This window comes from Centrocercus urophasianus, unplaced genomic scaffold (genome assembly GCF_019232065.1).
Source record: "Centrocercus urophasianus isolate 14NV4802_14NV808 unplaced genomic scaffold, USGS_Curo_1.0 seq_18, whole genome shotgun sequence".
Taxonomy (NCBI): Eukaryota; Metazoa; Chordata; class Aves; order Galliformes; family Phasianidae; genus Centrocercus; species Centrocercus urophasianus.
The window spans coordinates 21,229,468-21,244,893 of NW_024884733.1; the positions used below are offsets into that span (position 1 = coordinate 21,229,468).

General features: G+C 51.5%; 1 protein-coding gene across 2 annotated transcripts; it reads right to left on the minus strand.

Moving 5' to 3' along the window:
* Positions 1-2,391: 2,391 nt before the first annotated feature.
* Positions 2,392-9,679, minus strand: PDZK1IP1 (PDZK1 interacting protein 1). Of its 2 annotated transcripts, none has more exons than XM_042819736.1 (4): positions 9,334-9,679; positions 3,625-3,733; positions 2,978-3,076; positions 2,392-2,872 (listed from the first exon to the last, which is right to left on the minus strand). In XM_042819736.1, the coding sequence occupies exons 1-4, from the start codon at positions 9,341-9,343 to the stop codon at positions 2,800-2,802; spliced, it is 291 nt and encodes a 96-aa protein (XP_042675670.1). In that variant the 5' UTR covers positions 9,344-9,679; the 3' UTR covers positions 2,392-2,799. The 2 variants fall into 2 exon arrangements, with proteins under 2 accessions (XP_042675670.1, XP_042675669.1); XM_042819735.1 differs by lacking the exon at positions 9,334-9,679 and adding an exon at positions 6,212-6,295.
* Between the last annotated feature and the right edge of the window lie 5,747 nt (positions 9,680-15,426).

The window sequence follows — 15,426 nt, forward strand, 5'->3', positions numbered from 1 at the left end:
CGTTATTACACGCCGCACATCCATTATCTCCCACTCCAGCCATGTCACAGACGGCTGGAGGAGGGCAGATAACGGGGTGCCTTCATGCAGATGGCTTATTATCAGGATGTTCCAGGAGGGGCTTTAAGACAGTTAGCGATGCTGTTTGCCAGTTAAAGATTAGAGACCCCAGAGAATAATTAACAATCCCCAAACCTGGTTGTTTTTTCTTTTTTTTTTTTCCTCCTGGATTCTTCTGCTTTCTCCCCCCTCCCCTGTCCTCTTTAATCTATTCACTCTAGCAGGTGTAATAAAGTGATAAGGACCGGCTCCAGGGATGTTTGTTTAGCTACTAAGGGTGTATGAATCAACAATGGATGGTATTTTACTACTGGCTCTCAGTACCTTGAATCAAGACCAAAAACTTTGTGGCCCCATTGCCCACACGCATCTATCTCACATGCCCTGCTCCCATTTGCACCGATGCCACCAGGCAGCACCCCAAGGGGCTGTGATAGCCCCCTCCATGTGTTCTAGCACTGTTACTCACTCCCATAGTGGTGCCAAACCTCCCTTTGTGCTCTGCAGGTCCAAATCCCACTGCTTGGATGCTGAGGAGCCCAGCACCAAGACAACAAGCCAAGGCTGCACTGCGTGGGGCAAGGCTGGAACAAACCTCCTATTCTGCAACACTTCAACCCTATACAGCAACCCCTCAGTTGCTAGAATAATGGAATGGAATAATGGAATAATGGAATAATGGAATAACCACCTGGAATAATTTACATATCCTCAGGGTAAGGCAGAATTAACGTGCCTTTTTTAGTGGTATCACCTGGGGCCAGCAGGTGATTTTAATGGTTGGCAACCCTGCCCATGGCAGGAGATTGGTAATAGATAATCTTTGAGGTCCCTTCCAACCCAAGCCATTCTATGATTTGATGAACCCCGAGGTTTCATGTACTGCAGGGTGCCCTAGGGCATCCCCCAGCTCATGGGGAGTGCAATGGGTGCCAGGACACTGTCTTCCTCACCATGCTCCTCCACCAGGAAGGGATGGTGCAGCGTTGTGCTACAAACAGCATCCCCAGCCCTATCAGTGGGAGATGAGATATCCTAATTATGGCAACGCAGGTGAGGATCCAGGCCATATCAACCAGCACAGAAAGGTAAACAAGAAAGACAACAATAGACCCTTAACACTCATTAGCTGCGTCAGATAATACCTCACTTTTCTCCCTTTGGGGCTTAAAGTCTAATTAAGATTTTCCAACAATAAATTTCATTTATGCTTGCTCCGTTTTGTTTGTTAGAGACCGCCTGGGTTCATCCCAAAATCCCCATCCCTGCCCTTGCCCAGACCTACATCTGCCCTCCTCAGAAATGGGATGCCACACACTGAGCAGCCCTGCGTCACAGAATCATTAAGGTCGGAAAAGACCTCTAAGATCATTTAGTCCAACCATCCACCTGCCACCACTGCCCATCCCAAACCCATCATGGCTCACCCAGGGCGTGCATGCGGTCGGGGACAACTTGTTACTCATTATAAGGCTGCTGTTTTGTAACTTCTTTTGCAACTGAGAGGTAAAAAATTAATGGGTTCCAATCTTTTTGCCACTCCTCGAGCCACGAGCCAGAGTGCTGACGCAGCAGGCTGAAAAATGAGTAATCCTTGTACATTCTGCTAAGCAAATCATTACCAGGAAGATCTGGGAAGCTTGTTTGTCAGAGCTGTGCAGTGTGGCAGCCACCAGAGAAAAGCCAGGAGGTGAGCTGGGGGGGTGGGGAGGGGACTCCTTCCCATCCCTATGGCCATACGCCCCGAAATTACCTGGGCATGAGGCAGTGTCAGTGACACTCATTTCAGAGCAGCACCCAGATCCTGCTGCAGCCCTGCAGTCACAAAAGCACTTCTAGCACAACACAGCCTTCATCTGCAAAAGGAGAGCTGCACCACAGGGCTCAGCCCTTCTGAACCTTCTGCCCCATCTTCCACCCCGTTTAATTTCCCTGATGCCAGTTGTGATTTCTCAGCATTGGCTCCATGATGTTTACCTTCATGGGGAGATATCTGGCATGGGGACACTCCCATTTTGCACCACACCTGAATTTTTGTCCCCATCCATCAGGAACATCAGCAGCATCACCTACAGAAGCTGTGGTTGCAGAAAAGGAGCTTGCAACAGTCCGTGACACCAGGTCACAACTTGTACATGGTATCTCAAGCTACATCCCCTGATGCTAAGGAAATCTAAGCTAGGAAATAAGCAATGGATCCCACCCATGAGGTGTTGACCCCTCTCTGAGCATCCTTCTGCATACTGTCCCACCCTCTCTGAAGTGCCTGAGGACTGGGAGTGTCATGAGCTGCTGGAGAATCCTATGGATCACCAGCAGAATGAGCCTGGATGGACAGCAATTCTCTTTATTGCTGGCAGAGAAGATATGTACAGGGGAGGCGATTTGTTCTGAGTTTGAAATGCATGGCATGGAGCCTTTGTTCATAAAAAGGAGGATGAGATGTTGACATGAGAGTGGGTTCTCCATTGACAGTTTCCCAGAGGGGAAAGGATATGGGGAGGGAACATGGGGTCCCATGCATGCAGCAGCATCTGGAGTGGGTCAGCATCCCCTGGTCCAGGGGGTGGGGGACATCAGCTGAGCTGAGAAGGTGGGGGGGGTGGCCAAAGGACTGGGGAGGTGACAGCCCCAGACCTCTCCTAGGGTCTAACAAAGGGACAGAAGTCTGAAGGCCTGGGACAGAGGAGCTGCCATGCATGGGGATGTCAGTGCAGAGGGTCCCGCCACCAGCTGGTGCTACATGGCAGTGGTGATCACCTTCTCCTCTAGATCCAAAGTGTTTTCATAGGCGTGCTTGTTCTCCTTGGACCTGTCAGAGGGAGAAGCACAAGCTGTCATCGTGTCCCAACACCTGCCAGAGGACAGAACAGGACACGAGTGCTGAGCCTGAGGGTCACAGGGAGGGATGCTTCACCTGAAGTCCACTGCAGAGGTCACGTATGTCCCTTCACGTCCGTTGGGCACAACAGCCTCTTCCTTGGCCCCGATGCTCACCACTGTCTCAACATTATCCCTGGAATGGGAGAGGAAAGATCCCAACAATAGGGGCTGTGCAGGGGTAAGGGGAGAGCAGCAGAGAGAAGGGGACACCATGGGGATAATATGAGACTCTCAGAAACGTGTGACCCTGGCAAGATCTGATGGCATCTCAGCAGGGTGCTCCTGCTCATCCATCCACACATACAAAGGGTTGTTTTCTCCTGCTAACTGGTTTTTCCAGTTGCCTTCTGTGTACGCCGTTGCAAAATGATCACCCGCAGCCAGGAGTGACAGGGAAAGATAGGCAGGGCTGTGCCTCCCCTGGCACAGCACAGTGTTTGTGTGCATGTGTGCACATCTCAGCCCATGGGAAAGCACCTCCAGCGCTTGTCCTCATCAACATTGGGCTTCTAGACCATGTCCTATAGCCCAGCAGGCAGGCAAGGGTCAGCCAAGCTGAGCAGTGGCCCCACACTGCATCTCCCATGGGTTGAGTCCACATCACAGTGCTGTGACTGCTTGGCCACCTTATCCAGCAACTAACAGGACAGCCCCAAGCACTCCCAAGGCCCCAGCACTCACTGCTGCTTCTTGCACCAGAACCTGTTGACCACGAAGCAGATTGCCACCAGCACCAGAAACACCACCACAGCAATGACACCTTGTGACCAAGGCTGAAGTTTGCCCCTGGCTGCAGGGAAAGAAGGAGAAGAGGGATTAGAAATGCATTTATGTGCTTTGCCCGCTTGGGTGAGATTCTCCAGCACAGTGTCAGCAACACACAGAAGGGAGCTGAGCTCTGCAGAGCCATGTCAGAGCCACTGCCACCAGACACCAGTGGGAACACTTCAGCCCAGCTCCAGAGACTTACATGGCTGAACACGCTGTCCAGACAAATTTCTGCTCTCAACTGCAGATAACCTTCCCCAGAGGCAATAAAAGTGGACTATGCAACCTGTGTTTGCAAACCAGCCCCCCACAGGCACGCTGCCTGTGCTGCCGGCAGCTGTCTCACCCTTCCTCCTGCCTGTGCAGATGTGCTCACAGCAAAGCCTTTGGATCGACACTCAGACAGGAGGAATCCAGGCGGAAATTCCCTCTTGTATCCACATGCCGCAACTGCAGCCCCTCAGATCAGCGCTGAGCAGTGCCACACGGGTGGCAGCAGGCAGAGGGAGCAGGGCTTGGTCACCACCTGCACTACCCAATGGGCAGGAGATGCTCCTGCCCTGCAGTGCAGCCCCAAAGACAAACATTCCCCCTGCCCTGGGGGCCTGACAGCTTCATTTCCTCCCTCGCTCAGTCCTTGGCTGTTATCTCTGCTAGATTTATTTATTATTTGTGTTTTATTTTCCTGCTGGGGCCATGGTTTCCAGACTGCAATGAGGTTTGTGATGGGACTGAGGGAGTTCAGGGTCAGCTTGGGAATGGATTGTTGTCAAAACAGCAGGAAGTCCTGTGCTGTGCAGGTGATGGGGCACCAGAGCATGTTTCTCCTTGGAGATCTTCAAAAAGCTGCCTGGAGCTGGGCCTAGGCACCCTGTCATAGGTGTTTCTACTGAGGCTGAGCAGGCTACCTCCAGAGATCCCTTCCCACCTCAACTTATCTATGGCATTCAGCAGCGACTAAAACCTCCAAGTTCTCTTCTCTTGGTCTTCCAAGAGGGAAGGTGAGAAGATAAATGGTAGGAGACCTCCCACAGCCAGCTGTGCTCAGGAGATACAGGTTTTGCGAGCAAAGCTTCCCTCAGACCGTTGTTCCCATGCAATTTCAGAGCACCCAGAGCTAAAGGGATGAGCAGTACACAAGAATGGGGCACTTCTGGCTTTGAGCAGCCTCACAGCCTCGTGCCAGGGGCTACGAGAACACAGTGCACAAATATGAGCAGAAAACCAGAGCAGAGGCAAAGTGCTCAACAAGGTGCATGACCCTGAGGATGAGAGACCCCTTCCCAAAAAAGGTTTCAATGGAGGCATCCCTCCTAGAGCATCCCTGCCATCTCATCTCCCTTCTGCCCATAGTAATGATGATTTTTTCCATCACGCAGGAATTCCTCAGCCAACTAACCAGCGTGGGATGCAGACTCTGCACTCCCTGGCAGACACACACACATCCATCTGCAGCTACAAACAAGACGAGGGAAAACACCAGTGCCAAAATAAGCCCTTTCATGTGCTGTAACTCTGTTTCCATGCTCCAAGGCTGGTCTGAAGGTACATCCAGGACTTCTGGGCCATCTTTCCTGAGTGCTTAGAAGGCATCAGCTGTCCCCTGAGCTTTCATACAATCTTAGACATTGGAAAAGACCTCTAAGACCACCACCCCCAACCCCACCCCACCGTGCCCACTGACCACGTCCCTCAGTGCCACATCCCCATGGTTCCTAATGCCTCCAGGGACAGTGACCCCATCACCTCCCTGGGCAGCTGTGCAAGTGCTTTGCTATGGCCGAGGAAGCTGTGCCAGCTCTGAAACTTCACTAAAGGCTTTTTTTTTCTTCTCCTTCTTTTTTTTCTTTCAAGGCAGCAGCAAAACATCCAATCCTGCTGACAGTGGAGACCCCACACTGCTCAGTCTTTCACGAGTTGGTAAACAAATAGAGGAAGAGCGGTCAAGGCCAGAGCATCAGGCGGAGAAAGGGGGAAGGAATTTTCCAGCTCTTTGGCAGGACCTGATTTGTTTTAATTACTCCTGATTATTTGTAGTGTCAGACAAGCCCCAAGTTTCGTAAAAATAATGTCAGAGCAATAGGAAGTTTCTCTATTAAGTCTCCAGGAAGGGAATGAAAGCATGATTTGCAGAGGAAAATATTTGGCCCTACTACCTCCACAGGGATCAGAACTATGAATTAACAAATCCTGCCACTTTGAGAGCGAGAAGCAGAGCAGTGCCTTCCAGAGGCAAATAAGAAAGCAATCTGTAAGAAAACACATCGCCCATCTTTAAGTGCTGGGAATCAGTTGGAGCTGCTGCGTCGAAGTGTAACCTGGCATCAAGCTGAACAGGTAAAGACTGTTCCATCTGCAGCCAGATCTACCACTGAGCTCACATAGGAAGGCAGAGCTGCAGGGGGAACCGAGGCATTTTTCCCCTTCCTAAGCAACTCTCCTGTCCCAAAAGCCACCCCTACCCCTCGTGCCTCGGTTTCTCCAGGAATGGAGCTCTTACCTTCCTGGCAGCTCGCGGGCTCCAGAGCCAGGAGAAGCCCGAGGACGAGGAGCCGCAGGGCCGGCATGGTGCAGGGTTACGATGCGGGGCGGTGGGGCTGCGAACGGCGTTGCGGGGTCGGGAGGAGCCGCGCTGCGTTCAGATCCCTCCGGCAGGAACGAGCCGGGTAAATTATCAAACTTGTTAACGAGGGTGGCCGATGCTCACACCTGGATATTCAAATCCGACCCCGGGAAGGGGAGGAGGGTGTGGAGGAGGTGTCTCTTTCTTCCGCCCCAGAGAGAGGGATTAAGGGGAATTTGGGGCAAGGTGACTTGAACCTGGCTGTTCCCTTAGGGCTTGGAAGGGAGCCGAGATACACGGACAGCGATTGTACGGGTGCGGGAGGAAGAACTAACGCCCTCATCGGTAAATCCCTGCTGTGGTCTTTGGGGAATGCGGCCGAGCAGAGAGCTGAAATCTCAGCTCTGAGAGCTCCCCGTCAGCACCTCTTGTCCCACAGAGCAGGGACAAGGGCTCCCCTAGGAACCCCTTCCCACCCCTGTGCCCCATCCCAGCGCTGGAGTCCTGGGGAGCACCCACAGAGCACGAATCCCACACACAGCACAGCTTAGCAGGGAAACGGAGTGCCAGGTGCAGGAGAGGAATGCTGCGTCCTTTGCACCAAGTGTCATTAACAAGCTGGGAAAACACATTTGTGGCTTAGAAACATCCTTTATTAAACTGGCCTCACTGCTGATTGCTGCAACAGACGTTGCTAGATAGGCTATTAAACATCATAAACAGAACGCTGGTTTTATTGAGCCTTCAGGGCTGATCCTGAAGTTTTTCGACACCACAAGAGATAGAAACACACGACAGCAGTGCTGTCATCCTGCTCTTCATTCCCCTGCTTTCCCCAGATCTCAAGCAGTCTCATTTATCCTGGAAATGGAGGTGCACAAGCCCAGCCCCCAGCTTTCCCCTGAGTTCCTTTGCACACTCATCTGCCCATGCCTCAATCCCCCATGCAGCACAAGGTGGGCTCAGCCTCAGCCCCACCAGCTTTGCTCATGCAGGGAAAGGTCTCTCCAAGGAGGGAACTCTCTCCATGCACCTGGGAAGGACCTGCCTATAGTGTGTCCCTTTAAAAGCAATGCTGTTACAAACCAAAAGGGATGAGCTGGCTTAGGAAGAAATAATAATGAGAGTGACCTTTGGTTTCCCAGCAACATATTTGCATGTTATCAATTCCAAAGAAGAACGCAGGTCTTGTGCTCTTGGCTGCTTATTCCTTAGCACAACCTCACAAGGAAAAGAAAAAAAAAGAAAAAAAGCCTGCCTTCAGCAGAAAGCTTCACCAACACCCAGTCCTGGGTCTGTCTTTAGCAAGTGCAGCACTTGTAACATCTGCCACCTATTGCTGCCCACCCTGCATCTGCATTGCTCTCAGCCCCTCCATACTCGGGGACTTCTTCCCATCTTCTCTGCTCAGCTCAGCCCCAGGGACAGCAGGGCTGATTTCCAAAGAAAGAAGAACCTTAAGGCAGGGTTCTTCTTCTTCTGCCCTTGGCCATGAGGGCAGGGACTCATTCCTTTGCTTATCTCAAAGCTCTTCTCTGCTCCCAGGCATCTGCTGAGCCTATGGCAGCTATTAGGGAGGTATGCACAACTGTGGCCAAAGGGCCCAGTGGCACCTGCTTGGCTGCACGTCACTCAGCCAGGCCTGGGGGGGGGATGAGGAACAGCAATGGCAATGGGTTTACTGTAGGGACAAGATCAGAAATTTCAGCAAATAATTTGCCACCGCTTCGTCCTTTTGTGGAAGGAGTGGAAGCGTGTGGAATTCTCGCAGTGGAAGCATGCAAAGCAGAGACCAGGTGCTACAAGTTCCCACTGCAGCACTTTGGATGTGTTGCCATCCCTCACATTTATGCTCTCAGCAGCACAGGGATGTGGCAGAGCAAACCCTTTTGGAGACATTTTACTGAAGGGGGAAACTGAGGCAGAGAAGGGCAGTTCTGTCTGCAGCACTGAGCCCCAGCCCAGCTCTCTCCAAGGGACTTTTAGGAGCTGTTTCCCATAGAACGGGTCTTGGACAAATCCAGGTCTTGGCATTTCAGGATTATGTTGATATCCTCAAAAAAACCTGACATTTCTTCCTTTTTTTTTTTTTTTTTCCCTTCTTTTTAACCAAAATTAACATTGGCTCAGAGCACATTCCTGAGCCTAAAATGTGTTCCTGGGTGATACGGCTCAGAGCAGATGCCAGTTCCTCTTTGAGAAACGTTGTGGGCTTCAGTGTTTGTATGGAGGTTGGGTTGTTTTTCCTTCATTTCCTTCCTCCCTCTCACCCTCCTCCCCTCTTTCATCCACCCCATCTCCCCCCCACTTCACCAGAAAGAGACATAAAAATAAAGAAATAAATAAATAGATAAAGTAGATAAAAGCAAACCTGAACAGTGCAAAAATAAAAAAATATGTTTTTTCTTCCATTGAAAATGTGGGTTTTTGCCCAGACTCCCCAGCAGGGTCAAGTCAGGGTTGGCAGGACGTTCCCCTCCTGCAATGGGTGAGCTATTTCCTTGGCCAGTTATTCAGTGGCAGAGTCACTTGGCAGAAGGGTTGTGCAAGGTCTGGGAAGCATGGAGAAGGACAAGGGACATCCAGAGCCACCACCCCCCAGAGGAATTTCATGAAACAATGTCCAATTGGACTGTGTAATAACCGCTGCTGGCACCCAGCTGCCGTCATGCAGTAGAGCATGGCTGCCCCAACGTGTTCCACGGGGCCTTCACCCCACCCTGTGCTTTATTACATGGCTCAAAGAGGTCCCACAGGAGCTGGTAGGTGGTCTCTAACATTGGTATTGTGTCTGTGACCCTTCATCCACTCTAGGCCTGTGCTACTCTCTTCATTTTCCTCTGAGATAACAAAATCATTGGGTTGAAAGGGACCTTAAAGACCACCTAATCCATCCCTCTACCATAAGCAGGGACACCTGCCACTGGACCTCAAAGCCACATCCCGCTCAGCTTTGAACACTTCCATTGATGGAACATCCACAGCTTCCCCAAGGAACCTACTCCATTCCCTCACCACCCTCATCGTGACAAATTTTCTTACATCCAATGTAAATCTACCTTCATTCATTTTTAAACCATTGCTGCTGCTTCTCTGCCCACCAGGTGAAGGAGGCTGGTGGGGCCAATGGTTCTGAGGCTCTGGCTCTGTGTTCACGTCAGCCTGGCCCCTTGCCTCTACTCTTCCCTGGAAGAGCAGGAGATGCTCAGACAGCTAGGAGGGAGCTGACTTTTGCTTGGATATTCCCTCCTGCCCAGAGATATCAAGTGGAATGAATAATTCACTATCTGATCATCTCTAATCTTCATCCCACAAAATCAGCAGCAAGCTGGGAGTGTTTTGAAGCCTCCAGCTGCATTTGCTGATAAGACACAAGGCTGGAGAGATTGGAAGCCCATAAAAATGATAATCTCAGGCTTCAGCGTAACTTGGTAGAAAGGGTTTCTCCCATCCTTTCATTAAGGATGGATTTCATGATCTTCCTTAAATAACAACATGCCTTCTTACGAGGAATCTCCAGCCTGAAAACCGATTGCATCGCCATTAGGAAGCAGGAGACCAATAAGGTAGAGAAAAGCAGCAGGACCGTGGGTCGTGGCAAGTCCATACAGAGCAAAAGGCATCTGCCTCTGTAGGCTGGGAGGAAAGTAAATGAGTGATGAGAGGCAATTCCTGAGTGCAGAGGAAAGATCTGAGCATTAGGTGTCCCAGGGCATTTCCAGTCTCCTTAAACGTTTTCCCAGTTGCACCATTTTGTGAGTGGGAGCAAAGGGCATTAGCACTGTGCCATGCTGCTGACCACTACACCAGCCATGAACCCAACAGCTGAGCAAAGCTCCACCATGTCCTACACCTCCTGGGCATGATGGGAAACAGCTCATCTCATTTTAGTCAGGCTTGCCACAGCATCCTCCCCTCCATCCCCGCATTCCCTGAGTCTGGCTATTGCCTGGGAGAAGAACAGAAAGGAACAAAGCCAGCTCATCAGCCATTCCCATGTCAATCACTACCAACATGACCAGGAGGAAAAGAAAGGAAGAGTTGGCTGCTTGGTGGGTGTGGATGATTTCAGGAAATAATTATCCCAAATGCCAGAATAGGAGAAAATTGAAACTGTAAACTATAATCAGATGTTAAGTTGCTTTTCTTCTGCTAATTGAAATAATGTTTTCTCTGCTACCCACCACTCTACCCCTTTCAGATTCTAATCCCTATCAAACACGGCCTTACAATTACAAATTCATAGGCATCTTTCCCAGGAGCAGAAATTGCTTTGCCCTGTAACCTCTAAGATGAGGTCTTAATAGGAATTCACGAGCAGTCTCTGGTAAAGCTTCATTAGCCGGAGAGAATAGGCAAGGGCGAGTTGCTGTGCTCCCTAACCACTCTAGGGAAAAATTAATTTAAATTACTTTGTAAAGTAACAAGGACAGATAATGTGTTTCCTTCTTGGATTATTGTTTTCCGACACCCTAATGCGCTCATAGATTAGGTTACTTTGCCTGTCTTGATGGAGGTCCACACTAACTTGTGGGGTATGGAGAGCTGCATCCTTCAGGAGGAGAAACACCAACAACGCCTCTGGGGAGAACTGGCTGGAGAAGAGGTGCAGATCTGGCTGGTGATCACCATGGGATTATTGGGGATGCTGGGGCAGATGGCAAACATTGCCAGCAAAACTTCAGCCCAAGAGACCTGTCCACTGAAGGTGGGCATGGCTCTCCCTGTTCATGGCAGGGGAGTTGGACCAGGTGACCTTTAAGAGTCCCTTCCAACTCAAACAATTTATAAAGATGACAGCTGAGCATTTCCCTGATGGAAGGAATCTTCCTGGGTTTGGACAGGTTTGGATTTGCTTCCAGCAGGCTGCAACCTGAGCAGTGCTCCCAAAGGGCTCAGCATCACAGCAAACCTCTGCCAGCAGCCGCCATCCCTCAGTTTGGTTCCTGACCAACTGAAACCAAGAAAGCACTAAAATGTACTAAAAATCAATGCTTTCACCCATGGATGTTGTGACTTTTCGTCTGCCCCAGCCCCTGCTGAGTCTCCCCAGGGGGACTTTTAGCTTTCTTCTCTCAGCACCAGGTGTATCATTCCCTGGATGTTCTCATGCTGGCTCTGAGCCCTACTTGCTGGCCACGTTTTGTGTTTTCATGGAAATCTGCAGCGTGTGGGAGCACCGAGGAGGAGACATGGGAAGATGCTGTGATAAGAGGCTTGGCAGCAGGGCCGTGGCTCTCCCCACCCTCTGCACTCACCGCGGGATTTCAGTGGGTTATTAACCCAGGAGCTGGCGTGCAGAATGGGCCAGACTGGCAAAATCGTCAGGGGACTCCGGGATCATTCAATAAAGACACAAAGGGTTCAAAGGGCTTTTCGGCAACTGGAGAGCGACAAACAGTGCTGATCATCCGAGCTGATTACATAGGTTCCCAACTGCCCCAGGAGTCCTAGGAGACCATGCTGAAGCTGGGAAGATTTATGAGGAGCTACCTGAATTAGGGAGAGAAGGCATTCATTTCGTTCCTGGCTTCGGAAAGAGGATCGCTGCTTTTTATTTCAGAGCAGAGAAAGGAGGCTGGAGGGTCGTGCATCGAGACAGAGGGAGAGATAGGCGGGTAGATAGAGGGATGGATGGATGTCTCCCAGGCCAGCTGATCATTGTGCTGCCCCAGTTACCCTGGGGAAGGCAAAGCACCCTTGAAACACGGGGTCCGAGCTGCCAGAGCCCTGCCGGCTGCTTCCAGCCCTATTTATTCTCTCCACCATCAGCGTGCTGTCAGGTGGTATCTCTCTTCTCCCTCCCAGCCCCACAGATTCTGCCTGGCATCTGAAGGGAAAAATTACGGGGCCATCGGCATCGAGCGAAACGCTCCTAATAACCTCCACTTCTTTTCAATGAGCTCCAGTTGTTGCTCGACAAGTGTTCTCCAACCCCGGCGAGTGCCAGACAAAAGCTCCCCTCTCCTCCTCTGTGTCGGCTCAACAGCCGCATTATTTCCTCAGCCCGCATCTGCCGGGTGGCAGCCGTGATTTCCATAACACAGGGCAGGGTTTGGCCCGGCTGCTTCGCCTCTGGGTTCTGCAGCATTTGGCTGGCTGCAAAATTAAAAAGGAATAATAATAATAATAATAATAATAATAATAATAATAATAATAAATGTCGCTGTTCTGGCTGTGACCCAAGCAAACAGGTGCAGGTAGTGGGGGGAATGGGGGAAATTGCAGCACCTTCTGCCTCCGGTGCAGCCCTATATGGGGCTGAAGTATTAAAGGTGAAAGCTGCTGAGGGTGTCTTTGCCATTTCCATTGCTGTGGAGGGGTGTTTCAATGGGTGTGAAGAAATGGGGAGCATGGGGAAGGGAGGGGGGTGGAAAAAAGAGGAGAGGGGAGGGGAGGGGAGGGGAGGAGAGGGGAGGGGAGGGGAGGAAAATTCAAATAGGGAAGAGAAAGAGGAAAAGAGAAAAAAAAAAGAAAGGAAATGGGGAAAAATTGAAAACTGAAAAGGGGAAAAGGAATAAGGGAATGAGGAAAAATGGGGAAAGGAGAAAAGGAAGAGGGGAAAGGGAGAAGGAAGAAGGGGAAAAGGTTAAGGAGGAAGGGAAAAGGGTAAAAGAGAACGGGAAAAAGAAAAGGGGAAAGGGGGAAAGAGGAAAGAAAGGGATGAGACGAGCCCTTAAGATACCGGGCAGTGCCGGCAGCCCCCGACCGCCGTCACGAAGCAGAGCAGCCCCCGCCCCGCTCGAGACCGGGCCGTGGCTGCGGCCGTCCCGCAGCGCCCCCTGCCGGCGGCTCGGGGTAATGGCGCCGGGAGGCGGCCAAGGGCCCGGCAGCAGCCGCAGCCCCGAGCGGCCCCGCCGGTCCCGGCCCCGCCGGCGGGCAGGAAGCGGGTGCGCTGCGGTAGCTTTGATGCAGCGCTTATCTGCGACGTGGAGTGCCCTGAGCCCGTTCCAGGGAGGCGGCAGCGAAGGATGTGCACGCAAAAGTGCGGGCATCGAGCGCCGTACGTATGTGAGCGAGATTGACACTGGTTAGGAGACGGGGTGGGGTGATGGGAGATGGGATAGGAGACAGGTTGGACCCTGCGGACGTACAGGGTAGTGTGAAAGCATCATCTCACGCAGTCTGAGTGATAGAATCACAGAACGGTTTGGGTTGGAAGGCACCTTAGAGCACCCCCAGCCTAACACCCTGCCGTGGACTGGATGTCCTCAGGCTGCCCAGGTCCCATCCAACTTGGCCTTGAGCACCTCCAGGGATAGGACACCCGCAGCTCTCTGGACAGCTGTGCCGAGGAGTCGCCCTGAGTACAAAACTTCTCCCCTAACCCGATCCACGTGGAGTGCTGGGAGGGACAAAAGCAAATCCCCCCTGGGTCTCGTAGTCCCATCCCCGCCTCCGTCCCGGCCCGGCCCGGCCCCAGTCCCGGCACATCAAAGGGTCGGGGCAGATTGAACTGCGCTCCAGACGCTCCCTCCCATTTCCTGCTGGATTCCCGTCTCGCTCCCTTTGCCCGCATCAGCAAAACAGAGTGTAAAAATAGAGGCCGGGCTTCACCAAAACACAATGGTAAATTGTTCCCCTAAAGGTCACTGGGGCGTCTCAGAATAGCTCGAGGAGAGAGGAAAAATCGATGTGTCCGAAGGGTGACGAACCTGAAGATGACGGCGGGACCCCTGACGTGAGGCTCCTTGGAGCCCTGTGTGCTTTGGAGCATCACCACCTTCGTTCCTAATAGGGTTGGCCATCACTGTGAGCCTTATCCCGGAGTGTGACAACTCAGTGAGCCCCAGGCGGTGTTCAGGTGTTGGGCAGCAAGAAGCAAAGGGAGAGACAGGAGAACCAGGCAGGCAAGGGAGGAATGGGAGGATGAACGGCTCTGCCTGTGACAGCATGCGGTCCCCTGGGCACCCGCAGCCTTTGTGTGGCTTTGTGGGAACCCTGGCAGCCGTGGGATGAGCAGGGAGCAGCTCTGCCAGCAATAAATTACTGCTCCCAGTTGTCAGTGGCTGCTAATAATGAAGGTGAAGCTTTCCCATCGCCTGCATGGGTGGGAATATTTGGGGTCTGTTGTTCCGTGAGCATATTTTAATTTGATAATGTGGGAAGGCACTGAGTAATGCAGGTGCTTGCTTTTTTTCCCAGTCTAGGCTGCCCTGGAGCCTGGCTTTCCCAAAGAGGCTGTAGTGAAAGCCAGATAATGAGGCTGGACAATGAAAGCTGCACAAATTTGGGGTGATTTTGCTTTTTTGTTTCTTGTTTTGCTGGTTTTAAAAGTGTGCTTCTCCCACCTTCTCTTTTCTTATAGTTTTAATTCAATTTTATCTAAATGCCACTTCCCCTCCTTCCTAATTTCATCTGTGCCACAGCCACTGCAGAAGCACAGCATGACATGGGGATTTTCTGCCCCTGGGAGCCTTCGTATGACCAGGGGCACAGGAGAAAGGTGAACAAACAAAATGTCTTTCAATGCCATCCTATGATTTGCCAAAAAATTCCCTGCAGTAAGAGATGGATCAAAATCCCCATCACTTCTGAAGGTAATGTCCATAACCAGTTGGCTCCATCCAACACCAATGGTGGTGAACCCAGGTTTGTCTGAGGGCCAGAGCTACCCATAGCACCCAGGCTGTTGTCCTCTGTGCAAGGGTTGGCCCTAAGGAGCTTTTCCTAAATACAGAAAATATTTGGGGCCGGGGCACTGTTCATCACCCATTGCAAAGAAACACCATTGCAAACAGATAAAATTAACAAATGGTGAAAGATAAATTGAATTTTCCACCTGGAATGGGAGCGTCAGGGGGTGACACAGTGGATGAGTGGCATCACTCCTTCCCAGCATTGTCCATAGAGCTGTATATTCAGTGTAAACGTGTAGGGAGTGCTTATAAACCCTCACCTTGGGTGCGTGCAAGGGCTGCTTGAAGGGGGAGGAAGAGGGAAACTTGTCCTGGGCAGGGAGCAGAATAGGATGTGGGAGGGAGAGATAAAGGGTGCGAGAGCTATCAGCTCCATCCGGGACAGAGTGGGGATGGGGTTGGAGCATCTGTTCAGCAGCGATGGGGTTGGCAGCAGATAACACCCAACGCCTCAACTGTGGGGCTCTGCACACCCTGAAGGGGACTGCCAAAGTCATAGGGATGGAGGGGAAT

What these genes read in the sequence shown, in the direction of transcription:
- PDZK1IP1 (XM_042819735.1), bottom strand. Translation starts at nt 6,278, where the DNA reads ATGCCGGCCCTGCGGCTCCTCGTCCTCGGGCTTCTCCTGGCTCTGGAG. An exon ending in TTCTGGTGCAAGAAGCAGCA is followed by an intron (nt 3,077 to 3,624) that starts GTGAGTGCTGGG and finishes CTCCCATTCCAG; the next exon opens with GGATAATGTTGAGACAGTGG. An exon ending in ACCTCTGCAGTGGACTTCAG is followed by an intron (nt 2,873 to 2,977) that starts GTGAAGCATCCC and finishes TCCCTCTGACAG; the next exon opens with GTCCAAGGAGAACAAGCACG.